At 41.0% G+C, this 20,393-nt stretch overlaps 1 protein-coding gene across 5 annotated transcripts; it reads right to left on the bottom strand.

Annotated features, from left to right (window-relative positions):
• Positions 1-2,112: 2,112 nt before the first annotated feature.
• ano11 (anoctamin 11) lies at positions 2,113-19,951 on the bottom strand. Of its 5 annotated transcripts, none has more exons than XM_035160044.2 (24): positions 19,607-19,951; positions 19,339-19,459; positions 18,741-18,867; positions 18,438-18,631; positions 18,223-18,330; positions 17,383-17,519; positions 17,240-17,297; positions 17,042-17,152; positions 16,770-16,935; positions 16,270-16,360; positions 14,684-14,780; positions 14,439-14,582; positions 13,394-13,531; positions 11,816-11,914; positions 11,505-11,607; positions 10,928-11,039; positions 10,788-10,842; positions 10,528-10,625; positions 7,110-7,246; positions 6,794-6,999; positions 6,586-6,716; positions 6,144-6,234; positions 5,309-5,440; positions 2,113-3,218 (listed from the first exon to the last, which is right to left on the bottom strand). In XM_035160044.2, exons 1-24 carry the CDS (start codon positions 19,828-19,830, stop codon positions 3,192-3,194), a joined length of 2,907 nt encoding a protein of 968 aa, XP_035015935.2. In that variant the 5' UTR covers positions 19,831-19,951; the 3' UTR covers positions 2,113-3,191. The 5 variants fall into 5 exon arrangements, with proteins under 5 accessions (XP_035015935.2, XP_035015934.2, XP_035015937.2 ...); XM_035160043.2 differs by having other exon boundaries at positions 5,257-5,440; positions 19,607-19,950; XM_035160046.2 differs by having other exon boundaries at positions 5,257-5,440; positions 19,339-19,490; positions 19,607-19,814.
• Between the last annotated feature and the right edge of the window lie 442 nt (positions 19,952-20,393).

Below are 20,393 nucleotides of genomic sequence, written 5' to 3'. Positions count from 1 at the left end.
TCAGGTTTCTGTGGTCGGCCTTTACTCAATTACCGAAATTACAAATACTGCAGGTCACTTTCACAGTTTCAGCAAGAAACCTGCAGCCAGCATCACCACAGGCAAAGCAAACAGCCCATTCAAACAGGCTGGTTTACAGTGGACACTGCATTTCAAATTGGTCATACGAGAGATGGGCTGTACACCGGTATTTCAAACCCCCCCTTTTATAAATAAAGTTCCTTTCTGTAGGAAAAATCATCTTCTTCCACATTGTTAGACAGTATCCACATATTTATTCTGTTGCTCAGCTTGATTACCGTCTAAACATCAAGTCCATGTTATTTATGGTTGCACCACCCAATAGAGATACTGTAGATGTTTTCGTCATTATTGTTTACACATTTTGGCAACATTCAGCCTTATACGCTTTGACTTGTTGAAAATAAAGCTGTATGTTTAGATTACAGCAGGAGTTTGTGAAGTCTAACCAACTGACAGGGCTGTAAGGTTCTCAGGTATTTATTAGAGGACTTTAAATATTAATCAATTTGTGTTGTTTTCAGTATAAAACCTTGCCATATCTGCATAAAGGTGGATGATAATTATGTATCATTGATAAATGATCAATACAGGATTTCTATGATTTTATACATGAAAATGTAACAATGTGTTTATGAATAAATCTCTCTCATGGGCAATGTTGCATTGATTTGTTCACTGCAGTTAACATGTGGTTGACTCAGGCGTCTGTTTTGCATCTCTCTCCATATTCCACCAGAAGGTGAAAGAGTCAGCCGGTGTCCACGGTGCATACCTGTGCACACTGACAAGTACCAACTCACTCTTCCTGCAGGCCATGGCAGAGGAACGCACAGCAATCATAACAACCAGCAGACGAAAGTGGCAAAGAGAGAGAAAGGGAAGGGAAAAGAGCATAAATTAAAAAAAATTAAGCAAGACAAGGATAAAATGAGAGGGACAGAGGAAGGAGAGATAGAAAAAGGTAACAAGGAAGAGATTACATAAAAGTCAGGAGTTGCCCAAGGCCATTTGGGTGGGTGTGAAGGGAGGAGGGAGAGGAAGAGAGAAATCATTAACCAACACCTGTCTGTATCTGACTCCTAATAAATCAGTGCCCTGCAGGGAGCGAGGCTACTGTACATCCAGAGGTGAGATGAACAGAAGAAGGTGGAGAAGGTAGATGGAGAAGAACGATAACATTTCAAGTTCATCCCTACAGCAGAGCGGGTACAGTAACTACCAGTATTTCAGAATCCCACGCTGAGGAGCCATTCATCAAACTAGATTTATTTTAATGCAAAACAGCTCACACACAAAATATGTCCTATACTGAGGTACTGTTTCACTCCTGTTTGTACAGGTAAGTACCTTGGTAACTCTCTGAAATGCTCCATATGAGGACTGTGCAGATTCAAGTAAAAAGACAGGCATGCTCAGCATTTATGGACAGTTTACAGTATGTGCATTGCATGAACATAGTGCATACATTGCAGATGTAGGTGTAGATAATTGCATATTTTTTACCCCATAGTCACAACAACAGATCATCAGCTTTAACTAGGCACGTAACATAGTCTAATCAAGCTGCTTTTTAAAATGAAATCCTACATGTTCTTCAACACAGAAACACAGGATGCTCCTGGATAGTGCAAGCATAATATGTTTATGTTATGGTCAACAGTTAATTTTTTTTGTATCTGGTTTGACATGGCAAAACATTTTAATACGATAGCCATGAGCTTCGACCTTTGTTGCTATGGAGAAGAACTTGGTCAAAAATCGGACTGGTAATGAATTCAAAACACTTTAATACATTCATCCAAATTTGTACTTTATCATTTTTATAAATGCACCTTTTGAGCCTTTGTTATCATTTTTATTTAAAGGTCCACTGTGTTAGATTTAGGTGAAAGGGATCTACTGGCAGACATTTTATATTAAATAATCCTAGTGATATTTTCACTAGTGTTTAATCATCTAAATTTTACGAATTGTTGTTTTCTTTACCCTAGAATGGGACCTTTATATTTAAATACTTTATATTTACATCGGGAGCGGGTCCTCTCTACGGAGGCCACTATGTTTTTCACAGTAGCCCAAAGTGGACAAACTAAACACCTTTTTCTTTCATGTTTGGAAGAGGAGGGTGAGATGAGGGGTATTCAGCTGCAACACGCAACTTCACCACCAGATATCACTAAATTCTACACACTGAACCTTTAAACAGGCTTGTACCCTTGTATCTTTTGAAGGAAAGAACCAACTATTTCCAAATGCATTTGCTCATCTTTTGTATTGATTAATATACCAGGGGAGTCTTCATGCAAAATTATTTGCCTCCCCATTATGCCAGATTTACCAAATAACTTCTCCTGCTATATAAAATTGCCATCAAACTGCATTATGGTAAAGATTAATGGAGTCTGACCCACACTACTGGTCAGCCTCTGCTGTATTGCCCCGTCAGTGCATAGTGTCCGTTTAACATTATGGCCTTCACTGTTCAACCTCAGTCTGAGTCTGACTCACACTGCTGCAGGTAAAACTATGTCATGTTAAAATCTGGCTCGACCCGATGAACCCTAATGACAGTGTGAGAGCGTTAACTATGCTGCAACTTTAATTATCCAGTAGAAACACAGTAAAAATATTGACATGGATGTGGCGTCATTGTGGTAGAAATTGTGCCTGTTACTTTGAGAATGTTGCATTTTTTAACGTTTTACCTCGTAAATTGAAATTATATTTATGTGCATTTTTGTCAAGACAAAAGAAAAAATAAATGCCCTTGTTCCAACATCTTACTCTAGTAATGCTGAAGTTGCCAGGTAATTATCAAACCATTTAAATTGTATTTTATGACGTTTTAGCCCCTTCAGGCTGAGGCCCAGTTGCTGTAGTCTGTACCCAGTGTGGATAAATGGTTCTTTTTAGATCAGGGACAGATTGGGAAGATATTACCTTCAATGTGTGGCTGAAAATGTCAGTGAGGTGGGTAAACTGACCTGGCCTCTATTACATAGCTGTTGATCACAATGTCTGTGCAGCAGTATACATTTGTGACACAAAATCCCAGTGCGAAGACAGTATTTCACTCAGGGAAAAAGTTGACTTCCAGATGCAGAGGTGTGTCTCTTACTCCTCTGATATTCTCTCCCACCACGGCTTTTCCATGGTAGACTCCTAACTCATGTTTCCAAAGGACGTGTGGCTTGCTTCAGGGGAGGCAGTGCAGTTGGGTTTGGACAACGCAGGAATGGGGAAGGAGAAGAGAGACAGGAGAGAGAATCAGTTCTGACAGACTAACCACTGTAAGAGGTATGAAGTTCCAAAAAAAACTGCTGACGCATACAATCTTTGCTGCAACATGCTACTGAATTACAGCCTGCAACCAAGATCCTACACCCTGGTGACACACACTGGTCATAAAAGTGACACAGGCAATAAAACATGTACTTTAGTTACTGTGAGTTTGAAGGCATGATTGGAATAATAATAAATAATACGTATTTACGTTCTTTTCAAGGGTGAGAAATAGAATCGATGCCAATCTCATCTCTGATAAAGCTAGAGTCACAGTGTGTTCTGCCTGGCTAGCTTATCTTATTATATAAACTGGAATAAGGGGGGGAACCACTAGCTTGGCTCTGTGCAGAAAGAACATAGTCCACATCGCAGAACATAAAATGCTCATTACTCAACACGTTTTTTTTTAACTTAATCTGATAAAAAAAAACACTATTTTAAAAGGGATTATGTGTTGGACTATTGCTTGCAATTTCTTTCCAGCCAACGAGCAGACTCCAGGAAGTTACTGGTCCCTGTTTCCAGTCTTTTTGCTTCGCTGCGCTAAGCTAAACAAAGCAAAGCTCAGCTACGCTAAACTAAGCTAAGCTAAGCTAGCTGGTACAGACAATCATAAGAGTAGCATCAGTCTTCTCATCTCACTCTTCACCGGCAAGCAAATTATTATATTCCCTAAAAAGTGAACTATTCCTTTAAAATATCACATAAACTGAAGTATAAGCAACTTAAGGTTGTTTTTTTGACTTAGGATCATAGACTATAAATAAAGGTGGACGACAAGACAGTTCCATAAAGGGAATACCAACATATTTGTTGCTACCTGGTGGCAGGCTGCAGTATAGGGCATAAATCCCACCTCCTCCATGTTAGTGGATGGGTCATGGATCAAACTAATTGAAAGTGAATGTCAAATATATTTTCTCAAAGATGGCTTCCGTCATTTTCACTATTTCTAATAACACTGATGTACGTTAAAGAGCCTATCATTCCAGTGAGCTTTTTTGATGCTATAAAAACAGGGTGAATTATCACGATTGACAGCTGAGACTGACTCGTGATTGGTCGAGGGGTTATTTCAGCAAGACCTTGACAACATGGCTCCAATCCCCGATCACTGCGGCTCCTTTTCATTCAATTTAACTGGAGTTAAACTAGAGTTGATATAATCTGATAAAATAATGAGGTCCACCTAGAGAATTCCATTTACTTACTTGTGATGTACTCACCTGCCATCATCTGGCATAATTCACTACATGAGACACATGACAACAGCATGGGTCAGAGCACAGGGACACACACACACACACACACACACACACGAAGATGAGTCTACACTTTATGGGACTTTCTTCTCTTTTTGAATGCAATGATTTTTATTTTTTTCAGGTAAATCATTTGAGTCCTACTCTTCAGTTAAACACTGACATTCAAAACAAGCCAGCAGACACCAGCCATCGGTCTGTGGATACGATCGAATGCATCTGACATCAATATATTTGGCTCTGATCCGACACAAATTACCTTTAATGATCATGTTGCGTGCGGTGTAGCAGGTTTATAGCAGCTAGTGCAGCTGCAGGTGCTTCACAAACACTCTGAGGAGGTGAGCTGGTGGGTGGGGGAGCTTTTAAAAGTCTTTAAAATGTGGAATGTATTTATGGGAATCAACAGCATAAGTCAGGGTTTAACACCTGTGACCTGTGAACTCTGCTGGTGTTATTGACCGCCTGTGTGGATCCATAGAGACCACATAGATACTGTCTGTAAAACATGTTTATGACTCTGATATCTGGGTCAGATCTCATAAAACTGAATAGAAGGAAATAAGTATTTTATTACCAACGTCAAAACAGTGAGGTTATTCACTGAAGGTTAGTAACACCTTGAATTTATAGTGTGTGTGTTGCATGGCGTTGTTTGTGTGTGTGTGTCCCATTTTCTACTGACCTGGGCTAGCAGTGCCCGCACAGGCAGTGGCAGCCCCTCGGTTTCGACTCACCAACAGAGCCTCCTGGTTTTCAGCCAGAGCTTGCTTGGCCAGGTAGCGCTCCCTCTTGATCTTCACCTCCAGCGACTCAGGGACGTCAGGTACGATCCAGTCGATGGCTCGCAGCACAAAGAACACCACGTGCTGGAAGAGGGGAGACACCCAGACGACAAGATATTAGACCTCCACATCAGACTGAGGAAAAAGACCTGTCCTGTAACAGTATCTACAGTTTGAATGGTTAGTAAACAAGTAGTTGGACATTACATAAAATAGGACAGCAGGAGGTGGGGCCCCTGTGCTACCAGCTGAGCTAGTAGACATTCCAAGATGTGTTTTTGTGTTGGAGCTGGTATTTCAAGATAATTCCCATTCCCATAGATAATGATAAATAAATAATAAGGTGTAGGAATTTAGCTATACTTGTGTATCTTGTATAACAGTGTCAACCAGATAGCAGACATATCAGTTCAAACAAAGAACAGAGGCGGATGGGAGGGACTTTGTAAGGAAGAGGAAGCAAAGGTAGATGCTCGACAGGAAATTGGAAGATGAACTGATGCGTCACAGAAATTGAGAGTGATCGTAAGACAGGAAATGTCATCATCTACAAAATAACACTAAATGATCTGACGATATAGGCAAACATCACATAAAATAGTCAAAACTAAAACGTAAATACACTAACAGAGGGTTAAATGACCAGAAATTCAAGTGTACTCGTGAAAACAAAGGGACAACTGACAAGAGAGAGATGTGGATGAAAGATAAAATAAATAAATAAAAAACAGGAACATCATTCGAACGCACAATAAAATAACAGAGAGACTGAGTAGCTTCCTTGTACCTCAAAAGCAATGATGAAACTAAGTCTGACAGCGAGGAGCTCCCAGTAGAATAGTGTGTGGTTTCCATTGTTGTCTCTGTACGCTTTATATCTGGAAAAGAAAAGTAACATCAAACTGTGTAATGGTGTGTGTGTGTGTGTGTGTGTGTGTGTGTGTGTGTGTGTGTGTGTGTGTGTGTGTGTGTGTGTGTGTGTGTGTGTGTGTGTGTGTGTGTGTGTGCGTGCATGTGTTCTGCAGCAGAACAGATATCAGTTATGCTACCCCCTATTGGTCACATCTATTACATGAAATCAGCATGATAAAAACTGAAACCCTGACTCTTTAGAACTTTTCAAGGTTTTAGCTAAAAGTAACACAAAACAAAACAAAACATATTTGAGAATTTCAAACCAGAGATTGTTTCCCCACTTCAGATTACATTCATTGAAACAATCAGCATACCTGCAGTTGTCAGTGTAGTTAAGTGGGGCGTAAGCCAAGGTAAAGTTGACGTATCCGTGGAGCTCATTATCGAATTTGTACTGGTAGAGCAGACGAGGTAAGAAATCGGACGTGAAGGCTATTAGAAAAGCCTGCAGAGAGACAAAATATAAAGTCAAAGAACAAACGTGGTCAACAGTGATGTGCTGTGATGATGCTGTTATCTTACATTGGCGATGACAGACAAGTGCGACAGGGCTTCCAGTATGTTGAACCACACTCCGATGTTCTGGGCACGCTCGGCCACCGGCCTCCGATACTCGCACACAAACTTGTGCGCGTCCAAACGGATTTCCACCCAGTTGTTGAGGAGGGCGAAGAGCGGAGCGAGGGGGAAGGCAGCCACGAAGATGGTGATGAACCCGAACTGGAGCACTGCAGCACAAGAGTCGTTTTTGTATATTTGTGCAATGAAAGACAGCCGACAATTTGCACACGCAGATTAAACTGCAGCACATTCTTTACATAGAGTTCCAGACTCTCACCCATTTCCAGATACTCTTCAAAGAGGCCTTCACACTCCACCAGCTTGTAATCTTCCTCCCAGCGCCGAGGCTCATGGGATGCCTTACCCCCCAGAACCTTGGCCAAAGTTCTCTTCTGGCGCCAGGCCTTCACTTTACTGTCAGAGCAGAGAAAAAAAAGTATAATCACGGATTTGAAATAAACATGAGCATAGTGTTGAGATGAAGCGTTTACACAGGTTAATCAGAGGTCAGGCTCATTTACAAAACACAGGTCTGGAGCTGGTAGAGATACTGTTGTTCTATCTAATTCTAATTTGATGTGTATATTTTTTATTTCACACTGCCATTCGTTTATAATTACTTTTCTGGTCTTTGCCCCTGCAAACTGATTCAAATCTAGAACTCATATTGAAGATCTTATATCACATGGCTAACTGAGTTAACTTGTGTCAGTTTTAATAATTTGGGATGAACGTGGGTTTTTCATTCTTCAAAGCTGGATTCATTTAGAGCTGTTGTCGCAGTAACTAAGAGGCCTAATCCTTAAAACGGAGCTGATTCTTGCTTTTCTGTAACACATATCTGCCTCAAATCTCACTGCACATGTTCAAGCTTCCATTTGTTTTCATACTGAGACAAAGGCACAATCTTCTTCCTTCCATCTCCAATCCCAAAGACAAACAAACAACCCTGTCCTCCATGTTCACTCACATGCAGATCTGTCACAGGTCAAAGCAGTTTCAGTTAAAGCCGGTATGAAACACATCGAGGGCTTTATAGGTTTTATTTAAAACGAGCCCATTTTCTCTTCTCTGTGGCAGCAATCCTCTCAGGTTTAAGCAAGAGAGCACAATAGGAACGCTGATCCAAAGAGGAAGACGCTGCCTCCTGAAGGAAGTCCTGCCAACGTCAGGGTTAGATTAAGCCAGTGGTTAGTGAATAGCATAAAAACTCTGTGGGCTGTGTTCCTCAAAGGATTTGGGCCCTAAATCTGGATACAGCTGCAGTAAAAAAAAAAGAAGCTGAAAACCACTTACACAAGCAGACAAAACCTGGCTCCAACTCACTCAGCTACAATCAATCATTTAATCGATCAAACTGCGGCAGGCTTCAGTATTATATATATATTATATATATATATAGTTATTCAGTTATATTCATTAAACATTAAACATGCCATTTATAGCTAATGCCTTGGAAGAAGCTCAAAATGCACAACTGCAGTATGAGACTGGGTGTGATCTGTGTTTTCAATATGATAAGAAGAGGAGAGTCACTGGACCACCACACATTTGTAATCAGTTTTTCCATGAGCTTTCGATTCTGCTGTCAGTTGCATTCCCTTTCACTGCCCCTCATACATCTCTTTTTGCATCACAGTGCCACTGGTGGTCAAAACCTGGAAGAGCAGCCTCTTCCTTACTTTTCTTCAACATGTTTTGTTTACTACAGCCAGTGTTGTGCAAGTTCACACCTCTCATGAACTAGTTCAAAGTTCAGTTCATACAAGTAAACATGAATAGTTCACGTTCATAGTTCACCATTGAAATTCTGAACTAGTTCATAGTTCAGTTCATTTCATAGTTTTAAGGTGGAAAGTGAGAATGAAAGACTTAACTTGTTTTTTAAAGAAAACTTTATCCATCACTACCCCTTGCCTTAAACTGTGCTTCATATGTATCAATTCCTAAAAGAAATGATTTTTTAAATTTTTTTAAATTATTGCTAATTTTGCCTGTTTATTTATTCATACCCTGCACGAGTTTGTCTACCTGTTGCTGGGAAATCATACCCTTGAAGGCTGCAGACAATGTGGTTTGGGTCATTTGGGACTGTTGGCAGGGGTCTTGGTCTTTTTTTGACTTTCAATTACTTGGAGATAACTTTTTAGGCTAGCTGGATGCTTCAGCTCCACATGCCGTTTTAACTTAGATGCGGATGAGGCTGACGTCCGGACTTGCTTTTTCAGCGCAGGACGACACAATTTGCATAGAAAGGTGAGATGTTTACTGTCGGAATCTTTATCAGACAGTGTGTAAAAATCCCGCAAATAATAATAATGTGCATCGGATGTAGTCGCTGAGTCTGCGTCTCTGCTTTCACTTGCCATTTTTATATGAGACCGAGAGCTGTTGTCTTGGAATACGTTGCTTGTTTGGACTACATGTGTGTGCGATGAATCATGGGTAACGTAGTGCGAAGTCGAGTTAGTTGGTTTAGGTTAGGCTACATCGCGGACATTTGACGGGCACTGAGCAACGACATGGTGCAAGCATTTCGATTCAGACAGCGTCTCTCCTCAGGAGAAGGAAAACACTCCGTAACGTTTTACCTAGACCTCAGATAATATGAACGTGTTCACCGTTCAAATTCATTATTTGTCATTAAGTTGCGTTCAGTTCATCGTTCTCATAAAAATGAACGTGTTCAATGAACGCGTTCTTTTGAACTCGTTCATGCACAACACTGACTACAGCCCCCTGCAACCCAGATTCTGTACTATTGTCTGGACACACACACTGTGCCAGCGCTGCAGAGGAACCAGGGTGAGCATTACTGCACCAAAGAGACACAGCTGCAGTCAGGATGTCGAGCAGTCTAATGCATCACTTAAAAAGCAGCCATGACAACACCGTGAAGGTCCAGTACAACAAAACAGAACACTGATCAACATGATTAATAAGGTTAAATAAATACAAATCCTGTCCACTGGGTAGCTACCATTGTATTTGTTTGTATCTTTAATCGAAGAACAGTAGAGCACAACAGTGGCTGCCCATTTTTAGAACGGCTCTGGTTCTGGAAGTAAATTTCGTTAATTAATTTTCTCCATTGACGATTCAGAAGGGAGTTGCAACCCTGGAGCCACATGGACCAGCTATGAGATGAGTTGTGACCATAAAACATTAAATTCAGAGCAAAAGAAACTAATATTGGAAAATGGAAAAAAGGTATAAAACTGTGTACATATTTTTTAAAGAGTGAAGGAACTTTGCATCCCATAAACCGTTGCGAATGATCCCTTTCCAACGGCAGTATTTCTTCTTGAATTTAACATTGTTGTAGTGACTCTCACCTTTAGACTCTTTTCCTCATCTCTAACAAAACGCAGCATGTTAGAAAGTGGAATCATGGTCGCTCTGTGGTGAACGCAGTGTAACACTGAACGAGCCGATCCTAGCAGATATGATTTTTGCAGTTCTGGTAGACATTTCTATGGTAACAGCAAGCTTCACCAATCACAGTCGTCACTACCTGAGGATTGTTGGTAGTATAGTAATTCTCCTCGACATTTTGAATATAAACTGCTATTCTTAAAACACTGCTGATGTCATAAGGACTTATATATTTATATGTATATATGCCCACCTTTATTTTTAACAGTTTAGATCAATCAGAAATCCGATAGTGGTACATCACAAAAATGATAACATACGGGATAATGAACTCCTGGATGTTGTTGATGAGTTGCTTTCCCACCATGATGATGAAGAGTTGTTCAGCCAGTTCAATGAGACAACCCCCAGGACCACACTGCAATATGAAAACACACAGAAACACAAACACAGATAGATGTAAGTTTTCTTTTACCTGCTTAGATAAAAAGAAAAAAAACACACAAAAAAACCAATTGCAGGATCAATAAAATCATCCTCTTTTGACATTTATCATCCAAAAGTAGAAGAGCAGACTTACATCCTCATTTCTCATCCCAAACAAGGTCCCATAGTTGGTCGGGTAACCAACAAACCTGCACACAAGCAGAAAGAAAGACACTCAAAATCGTATTGATCGCAACGTTTTCTTACTTTCTCTGTGCCTGACTCAAGTCTCACCTTCCTTTAAAGAAAGCCACGTAGAAAGGAGAAGAGTAGAAGTTGACAAACTGGAAGATGAACACCTTGAAGATGAAGGCATTGTCATACTGGGTTTGTGTTCTGTGCATCTCTGCCACAAAGAAAACAAGGATGCACAGTGTTAAAGACACTAAACCCTGGATATCACTTTTACTGTTACCTTTGTTTTCGCTCTCAGATAATCTGAACTAACCTCAGGGTCTGTTTAAAACCTGTCTGATCATGTGACTCAACTCCCCCTGACTTTTCATAGCAGTGTTGCAACGTTCAGAATGCTGCCAGATGTGGTTGCTATGAGGTGCATCTGTACTTTGTAGAAATAAGCACCAAAAACAACAAGAAAGACAGACGGGTGTGACGCAGGGTGCTCAGCAGTCTGCTACCCTCCATGCTGCAGTGTGTGTTTGTTGTCCTAAGTGATAGACTATTTCAAGATGATAGCAAATTTAAGATGTTATCTGATCTGTGAGAATCCTCCACCTTTAGCGAGTTTAGTTGAGGGGTTTAGCCTCAGTGAGATGCTGATATCATATTACAGAGCAGTAATGGTTCTTACCCCATTTAGTGAGCTGCTCTGCTAAAGCAGTGTAGACCCGGCCCATCAACAGGATGAGGCCCAGATTCACGATACTGCTGGAGATGTTGGCTATGGTCCCTGCCTGATGAGGAAGTCACACACATGGATGAATGTACACAGTCTTCACAAACTAGCTCCTTGACACACAGACCTACAGTACAGTACATGTATGTAGCATAACAAGAACAACACTGCCTTCAAAATAAAATAGCATATGAACTACATCGGTTAAAATACAGCAAATTAAATGCACACATCCACGGTAGACACGATGTGTGGCTCGGATGTACCTCTGTACGCAGGACCGGGCTCTCAGTGTGGAACATCATCACAATGATGATACCGCGGCACATGACCACCGTCACCAGGAAGATCATCACCACACACAGCTGAGAGGAAAGACACACGGAAATTGATTTTAAACAATGAAGTTGGTGATTTTTATTTTTATTAGATGCACACCATTGGCTGCTATGTATGATGTGGCCCACCGTGCTACTTACACCACTGCCTAGTAAATTATTAATTATCACACTCAGTTCACGAGGGTGTAGGGAGCTGTACTGTATTGATCCTAGTGTGTTGCTGTAATCGGCATGAATCTGAAGAGATTTGTGAAACATGATCTCTGTGTGTATGTGTAATGTAGTGTGGTTGCTAGTGGGATCTACACACATGTGCTCCTGTTCAACTCCTGTTCATGTGAATAAATATGAAGTTTGCTTTTTATTGTGACTCATAGTCCGTGAAACAACAGGCAGTAAGTTGGCTTTGTGAGGCCCAATCAGAAACACTTTCAGGAAGCACTGATTAGCTATAAATGCGTATTATCTTCATTCATGATGCCCATGTTTGTATTTTGACTGTCTCGTAGCAAATCGTGTCAAGCAGACAGTTCTCAATTCTCACATGTTGGAATTTTTCCCACCAGCCCAGACACACACCACAGCAGCAGATCTCCAAAACTGTATTTATAAAATAGATTCTCTAAATGAAAAGCACTTAGTAGCACAATGTGCTTATGCTTTCAAGGCCGATCCACAATAAACCATGTGTTTTCACAGTTTCTGACATCGGAAGAGAAATTGCTTCATATAAATAGATTGTAGATTGTAAATCAGAACCACTGAAAGTAACAATTAGTTTTTTCAGCAGGAAATAGTTCCTTGCCCCTTTTCAACAAAACTGAATGTAAATTACATAACCCTGATGCAGAATCTTCCACTTCCCACCTCTTTCACTGTCGTCAGAAATAAAGGCTGAGGGAAAACTGATCCTCAGATTCTTGTCCAAGAGGAAGTGAATCTTGGATACAGTATGACAGCGTGTAGCTGAGATTATCAGATCATATCCAGCCCTGTGGGCAAATGACCTGGATTCATTATTAGAATAGGGTTCAGTTACAACTTTAGGATTCAGTGGGACAGCACACAGGTGTAAACCCCACCTCTCTTTCTCTTCAGGATGTTAAGAGTCAAAAGACACTGAGACTCTTCACTGAGACCAAGAATAATGAGACTGATTATACCAATAAGACAATGAGAGTTTATACACACAGTACATGTGTGGGAGCTGATCAGGATGTTGCAGTAAAAACACATCATGTGACTCTTGGAAAACAAGTAATTAATCCAGTGACACAAGGTGTATTATATTCATCAGATTAGAAGTTTGACAACCAATATCAGATTCATATAAACAACTGTTGAATATTCTTATTATCAAACTAGGTCTTAAGATGGACACAATGAAAGAATGTTCTGCTAACCCAAATACTTCCATTTACGGTATGGCTACTATAAACGGATGAGCCTGAAGTTCATAAACAGCTCCAGAGCTGTCTTTTAAACATTGTAACAGTGTCTCACCATCATTATGATGACCATGGAGCCTGTGAACATGCGGGTCAGCCTGGTTTTTTCTGGAAAGTAGGGCTCTTTGACCCCAGTCACTGGGTTCTGCTCCATAGTCGGGGCCTTCGCTGCAAACTCTGGCCGAGGACGCTCCTGAGGGAACATAGTGATGACATCAGCCTCAGTGGTAACGTGTAATTGACTTTTTTCCTGTGTTGTTTACTCCTGGTTGCTCGAAATGAGAAGGCAACTGTACTGCAACATAAAAAAAACTGTTGTCCATGGAAGATCAGGAGGAGGTTATGTATTCACCCCTGTAAGTTTGTTTGTCAGCAGGATAACATAAAAACTGCAGAACAGATTTTAATGAGACTCGTGGGGAGGAAGCAACACAGGTCAAGAAAGAACTCGATACATTTTGGAGCAGAACCATGAAAGTTAGTTTTTCTTTTATACATTCAGGTCTTTTTGACAATCAGATTTTCCAGTAAATAATTCATTGATCTTGATGAAAAATATCAGGCAGGTTGAAAGAGCTGATATCTATGTGTGGAATTTGGTGCAGCTGGATTGAATTTAAGGGGACTGTTGGGCCTTGGTGGAGGTACACGCTTTGAGCGCCACCCAGGACTTTGAATTCTGATCATTTTTACATCAGGCTTACATCACCTCAGTGGAGCAGGGATTTTCTTTTCCACTTTTTTAATATTGCAAAATAGGGCGCTTTTCAACAGTTTTGTGAATTTCTCAAGATATGTGCAGACATCTTTGTAGCCAATCAGCCTTGGTGGAGGGATGTGCCCTTCTAGGTTAGTAAGTAAGAAAAATACTGAGCTAGCATTTAAGATTGCTCTGTGGCTGTTAAACTTTCCTGTGTGGAAAACTCATTGTTAAATCTTGTTAAGTGAAGTTCTTTTGGAAAAGGTCTACAAACCCAGAGGTTTTACCAATTGGGATGTTGGCAGTTACCAACTGCCTTACCATGACTTACCCAAGAACCATAAGACAAATGTGGCCACACTAATACTGAATTCAAAAAAGAAAGGAAGGGTTATGATACCTCTTCTTCATGGAAGTCCATGCAGTCCCAGTGATGGGCCAGGGTGGACATCTTTCGCTTCCAGTACTCCAGAAAGGTTACGGCCCAGAACGACATGAACACACTGAAGAGGACCGTACCCGGGTGGTCGAATAAGTAGCCCATCTGCAATGCAGAGAGGTTCACACATTAACTCTTAGTCTGTCTACATTCTAATTAGTAAAAACTCTTTAGTTAACCTGCGAAATGTCTTGACAGTTCTTTACCTTAGCCATGGTGCAGATTTCAGACATGTTCCAGGCGTTACAGGTGTTACAGAGAGGACACATCAGATAAGTGTCTCCACTCGTACAGATTTCCTTCCTGCCGACAGACACACAGATCAGTCACATCTGAGGAAATGTTTTCTAAAGCTTTCAGTCTAGGACTGCTTCTTTCCAGATTTTTGAAGATTTGTGGGGTTAACCACATCTACTCATAATTATTAATGGGAGAGCCGAAGGACACACACACACACACACACACACACACACACACACACACACACACACACACACACACACACACACACACACACACACACACACACACACACACACACACACTTTGCAATGGGGTGATTATCCTGCACTAATTGTGTATTATCACATGAGACGACTGCAGTTTATTGCTGCTGGAGGATTCTCTCCATCCATTCTCCACTAATCAATGGTTTTAATCTACAGTGTGAACTAATGAACGTCATGAATCTAAGCCATTGGATTGTTTTCCTTCCTAATGTATCGACTCATCTTTCATGCTCTCTAACCTCACGTGTTATGCACCATAGTGGGAGGAATGGTCTAGTACTGAAATCTACAGGATGTCACAGAAAGAAAACAGATGCTAAGTTAATATTAAATATACACAGTATAGAGAAGCCAGTCCACAGTGCTGTGAATAATGTATAAAACACTAGGCACAGACATACCCCATGTGAATTGTATAGTAGTTTTGGTTTTTGTGCAGACCAGACTGTGTTTTCAACTATTTGCCTCTAAAATTGTGATTGTTGGACATAATGTGGGAGGAAAGAAATTTCCGACCAAACATTTTAGGAACTATACTTATTTGTTTTATTCCTGGTTAGATCGATACTGATATCATGCCTGAGTGTTGACTTCAGAGCTACACTGTGGCTATGGTGCCAGATGCTACATAAGGACTGCAAATCCAGGTTTTGGTGCACAATGATACGTCACTACTAGTGATATCAGGACTGAGGAAAGTATCTGTATCCATGTAGTTCAGGTACATAGTACATTAGCCACCCTAATGTATTGGTCATACCACACCAAGTAAGGCTTTAGCAGAAAAATGTCTGATTATTGAGTCAGGATGTTATTGTTATGAAGTCATTTTGAATTTTTAAGAGCAAAAACCTATTCTTTATTTTATCCCTTACAGATACCAGATGCCAAAAACATGTATTTTCTACAAGGAGAAAGATACTGACAGGTCAAAAAGTTTTATATAAAGTATTTGCTGTTGTCGTTCAAGAGATAAAAGAATATATATTTATGAGTTGATATCTAGATATGTCCTTGACTGATTGTAATTTCATGTCTTGGGGAACATCACTAACTCACAGAAGCTGTCATTGCTTCTTGTTTATTTGGTGATGATAGAAATTGAAGAGCATTTTATGCCTTAATGATGAGAGTGAGATGACAGGAAATGAGGAGAGACAGGCGTGGGAGAACGATATGCAACAAAGATCCTTTAAGTTAAAGCCCTTGATAGATGAACTAAATCAAACCCATCACTCAATCAACTGTGTTTTAATGTGTGTTTAGAGTGTGTGCGGACTCACGCTGGTGTGTTGGTACCCATGGACATGACTCCAGAAACAAAGACTAGAGTTCCGACCACTGCTGCCGGCAGCAGCCAGGCTGTGTAGAAACCTGCAGAGACATAAAGCTACATTAGGCCACAGCTCTCAGCTGATGCAGGGGGAAGGTGCCATTACACTGCTGCACTGCTGTTTAATGCTGGAGAGTCCTTGATCAAGACGTTGTGTTGGCATCACAGAAAAAATACAATGTTTGTCATGCTGAGGAGATTTTATTCTCTTTGTTAAATAGGAGGAGAAAAATTGAGACCGAAGGACAAAAATAATTCATTCCCCAATCAGGTTATTATGCATTAAAAAATAAAGGGTGATGAAGGTGTGTCACAATAAACAAATACTTTTTTTTACATAATATTTGTATTTTTTTAATAATTTGTATAACTTTGTTTTCTGTTCTGCAGTTTCAAGATAAAAATCATTATGGGAAAGTTGAATGGGGCTCAATAAGAATGTATATTTACCCAGCCATGCAAAGTAGAGTGCAATCTTCTCTCCAAAGTACTCCCTGATGTGGTCCAGAGGTTGGTACTTGTACCATTCGAACCAGCGGGCCCAGTAGTGGTAAAGAACCTGCCTCTGGTTGAGTTCATCAGGACGGATCTCACACTTAGGAAGTTCAAAAGGGCCCTGACGGAAAAAACGAAACAACCCAAAATACACATGCAACTGATAAGAGAAGGAGGACAACACAAAACCTTACATCAGATTTAAGAGCAGATAAATAACATCTGACCTCATGCAGGGGGAACGCTGCAGTGTACGCCCCTTCGTTTATCAGTCTGTCCACGCCAACTTCAGACCTCTTCTTTTTGCCGTAAACCGTCTTGGTAAGAATCTCATACACCTGATATAAAACACAAACTTTCACTCCATTAGATTAAGTAAACACTGAATACATTAAATATGTTGTGGAGGAAATCCTGATACTCACAACACGGTGTCTCTGTGTATTAGTGAAGTAGGATTCCTGGTCCTCACAGCCGAGGAATCTGTAAAAGCCAGTTACACTCTTACTGTATGTTCTACAATACAATGTGAGCTGATTCTGTTATTGATCGACGTTAGTGAACTCACCTGCTCATCTTCGACTTGCGAAATGCACATGTGTAATAGTCCAGTGGCCTGTTTGGCACCGACTCTGTCATTACATTAGGTATGCATAGTCTGCTCAGTACCCGAGCAGATGTGTTTAAATCCAGATTTGGCTGTGCCTGGAAGCCCAACACACACTGATTCAGTATTCATAATATTTGATCAACATATTCCTTATATTCAGTGAAGTTGTAATCCTTAAAATCTCATTTAATTGTGTGACAACCATGGTTGTGCCAGAATTTCATTCAAATGGGAGATGTCCATTGAGTACTGGGAACCGCAAACACCTTCAGAGGTTAATCTGTCGGTGACGCAACAACAAACCGAGGACTGGGAGGATTCACGGTGTCATTAGGAAGAGGATTTCACAATCAATGATGTCGCCCAACACAGTAAGACTCTATATCCTCTACAATAAATCCAGTGTGTGCACACATAGCTCCCTGTGATTCTCTTGCGCATTAACATACATTTGAATCCCAAAAACTAGGGTTTGTGTAAGAAGAGGAATAAAAAAGGTCTGTATGCTTACAGCTCTACTTTGAGTTAAATGCTCATGTCAGCATGTAAATATGTAAGTAAATTGAATTTGTAATGTGCCTTTTGGAATAAAAGTTTACACGGTTCATGTGGGCATAAAGAATGTCGTGAAAAAAACGGAGGAAATCTATGTATTAGTTGTTGACATATTTCAGTTGGAATCAAAGTGGTGGACCCGAACAAATTTAGCCAGAATCAGAGGCTGTGGGCTGTGATGTAATGAGAACTTTAAGGATTAGAACTATTTAATAATACTTAGTTCTAGACAGCTGTGTTGACCTGTAATGGAGCTCTCAGACAGAGTTCCTCAGCATAACACACCATCACATCCCAGGGAGCATTCACTTTCAGAAAGTGTATTGTTTTCTTTTCATTCGCTGTTTCCTCCTAAAGGGACGACAGGCCACATTGAGAAGTTGTTAGTGAATATGTCCATAAAAACAATGATCAGATTTTAACCTCATGATTAAGATAAATAATCTGATGTACTGAACCTTTTCCATGAGCAGTCCAGCACTCTCCAGGTTCTGAACAAACTTCTCCCTCCACTGTTCCAGCTGGGCCTTCCTTCGCTCAGAGCGGCTGGTCTCCTCGGGGGGCACGGCCTCCCCCTCCTCGCAGGTCGCCTCACTCTTCCCCTTCCCTCGCTTCTTCCTCCGCGAGCGAACCTCCCACACCAGCACGAAGTCTGAACTCAGATCGACCATAAAGAGCCAAAAGTTTCAATAGGGACTGACCCGGTCATACATTAAACAGTGAGCTTACGACAGCTAATAGAAAGTGCTGCTGCTGCCTACCAATTTTAGTTCTTCCGTCTCTGAAGTATATCCCCGGCTGTGGAACTGGCTGGTTACTTCTTGTATTCCAGTGATGGTCAATGGGATCGTCATCGTCCATATCTTCGTCAGCAGCTGCTGCTGAAAGCTGAAAGCATCCACAGTTTAGTTATCATGATTAAAAACAAGTTAGATCAGCAGGCAAAAGATTATTTCACTTGTGCAAGTAAACCATCTGTTCTGTATGAGGATGGTTAATTTCCTTGGGATGAGGTGTAACAATAAATTCCTGCATGTGCCACTGCACAGCATCATAAAAGCCTCCTCTTAGAGTCAAGGGAGACATGATAAGAACCATTTTCTACAGAATGACTGAATGAAAACAATCCTTCAGTGCAGAGAAGTCATATCTCACCAAAAGATGATTTTAATATACCACACCGCCTGTGGATATCACATTAAGAAGAAAACCCTTCTAGATTCACTGCATCATGTTTGAGGTGTGAAGGCATGAGGGAGAGAAGCAGCTGTATGAACCAATGTACAGTTATTATCAAAGTTTATGTCATTACTTGTATATAAAAGTAGCAGTATGAGAAAATAGTAAAACTGTGCTCACATATCTTGGTGGGATGAAGACTCCGTTCTGCAGACTCCCATAGCTCTCGGTGGTTTGTGCTTCGCCTCCATAGTCCAGATCCAGGAGGACTTCTCTGTCTCCCTTCCTCAGCATGATGCGTCTGGACACGTTAAACTGAACAATTGCCTAAACTGTACAGCCGAAGAAATTTGTGCTCATTGCTGAAGTATTTCACACATGACGACTCCAGACATGCTGGGGAAAAGAGACTGGAAGGATAAAAAAAAAAAAGAGGTTGATACAGTACCTTTGCTGGAGAGAAAATGAGGCTGCTGCTGCTGAGGATTTGCACCAACCTGTGCTTTTCTCTCCCTCGTCTCTATCTCTGCATCCGTCTGGCTCCACTGATAAATAGCTGTGAAATACCGTAATGGACGTAGAATACAGGCAGTGGCTGATACTTTTGCTGCCTGCGTGAATGGAAATGTACTTCAGGACATACACTAGCGGCTGCGCACATCCCCGCCTCATAAATAATGCAGCAGTCAGTCAGGGGGCAGTGGATGAGAGAAAGATGCCGGATAACACATGAGGGAGAAATCTCCTTGATGTTAATGGGTATTCCCTCATCCATACAAGCTATTTTAATTTTCGGTTTTTAAAATGTACACACAATTAACATAAATAATAAATTGAGGAGAATCTCCAGCCAGCCATCTACGCTCCATTTTCTGATTTGCAGAAAGAAATCACATTTTTCCTCAGAGAAGCTTCAGCACCACAGGTCACATCATTTATTTTCTGCCGCATCTTGCCTCTTTTTCGCTTGACTGCATTGCTGCAGTCAAGACAGGGCTGGATGTGAGGAGAGAATGGAGAGGTAGGTGGAGAAGAGGAGGAGAGTATGGAGAGGTAGGTAGAGAAGAGGAGGAGAGTATGGAGAGGTAGGTAGAGAAGAGGAGGAGAGTATGGAGAGGTAGGTAGAGAAGAGGAGGAGAGTATGGAGAGGTAGGTAGAGAAGAGGAGGAAAAGGGAGACGGCAGGGGGAAGTTGGACAGTGTTGGCCTGACGTAGAGACCGAGAGCGAGGGATTA

Source organism: Hippoglossus stenolepis, chromosome 6 (assembly GCF_022539355.2).
Source record: "Hippoglossus stenolepis isolate QCI-W04-F060 chromosome 6, HSTE1.2, whole genome shotgun sequence".
Lineage (NCBI taxonomy): Eukaryota > Metazoa > Chordata > Actinopteri > Pleuronectiformes > Pleuronectidae > Hippoglossus > Hippoglossus stenolepis.
This window is presented reverse-complemented; position numbering and strand designations above follow the sequence as displayed.

Bases quoted from the DNA above. Each gene is read 5' to 3' on its own strand.
- ano11 (XM_035160043.2), bottom strand. From the start codon at position 19,830: ATGAGGCGGGGATGTGCGCAGCCGCTAGTGTATGTCCTGAAGTACATT. The intron at 17,520-18,222 runs GTCAACACAGCT...TTGGGCTTCCAG, and splicing joins GTCTGAGAGCTCCATTACAG to GCACAGCCAAATCTGGATTT. The intron at 6,235-6,585 runs GTATGCTGATTG...TTTCTTTTCCAG, and splicing joins AACTACACTGACAACTGCAG to ATATAAAGCGTACAGAGACA.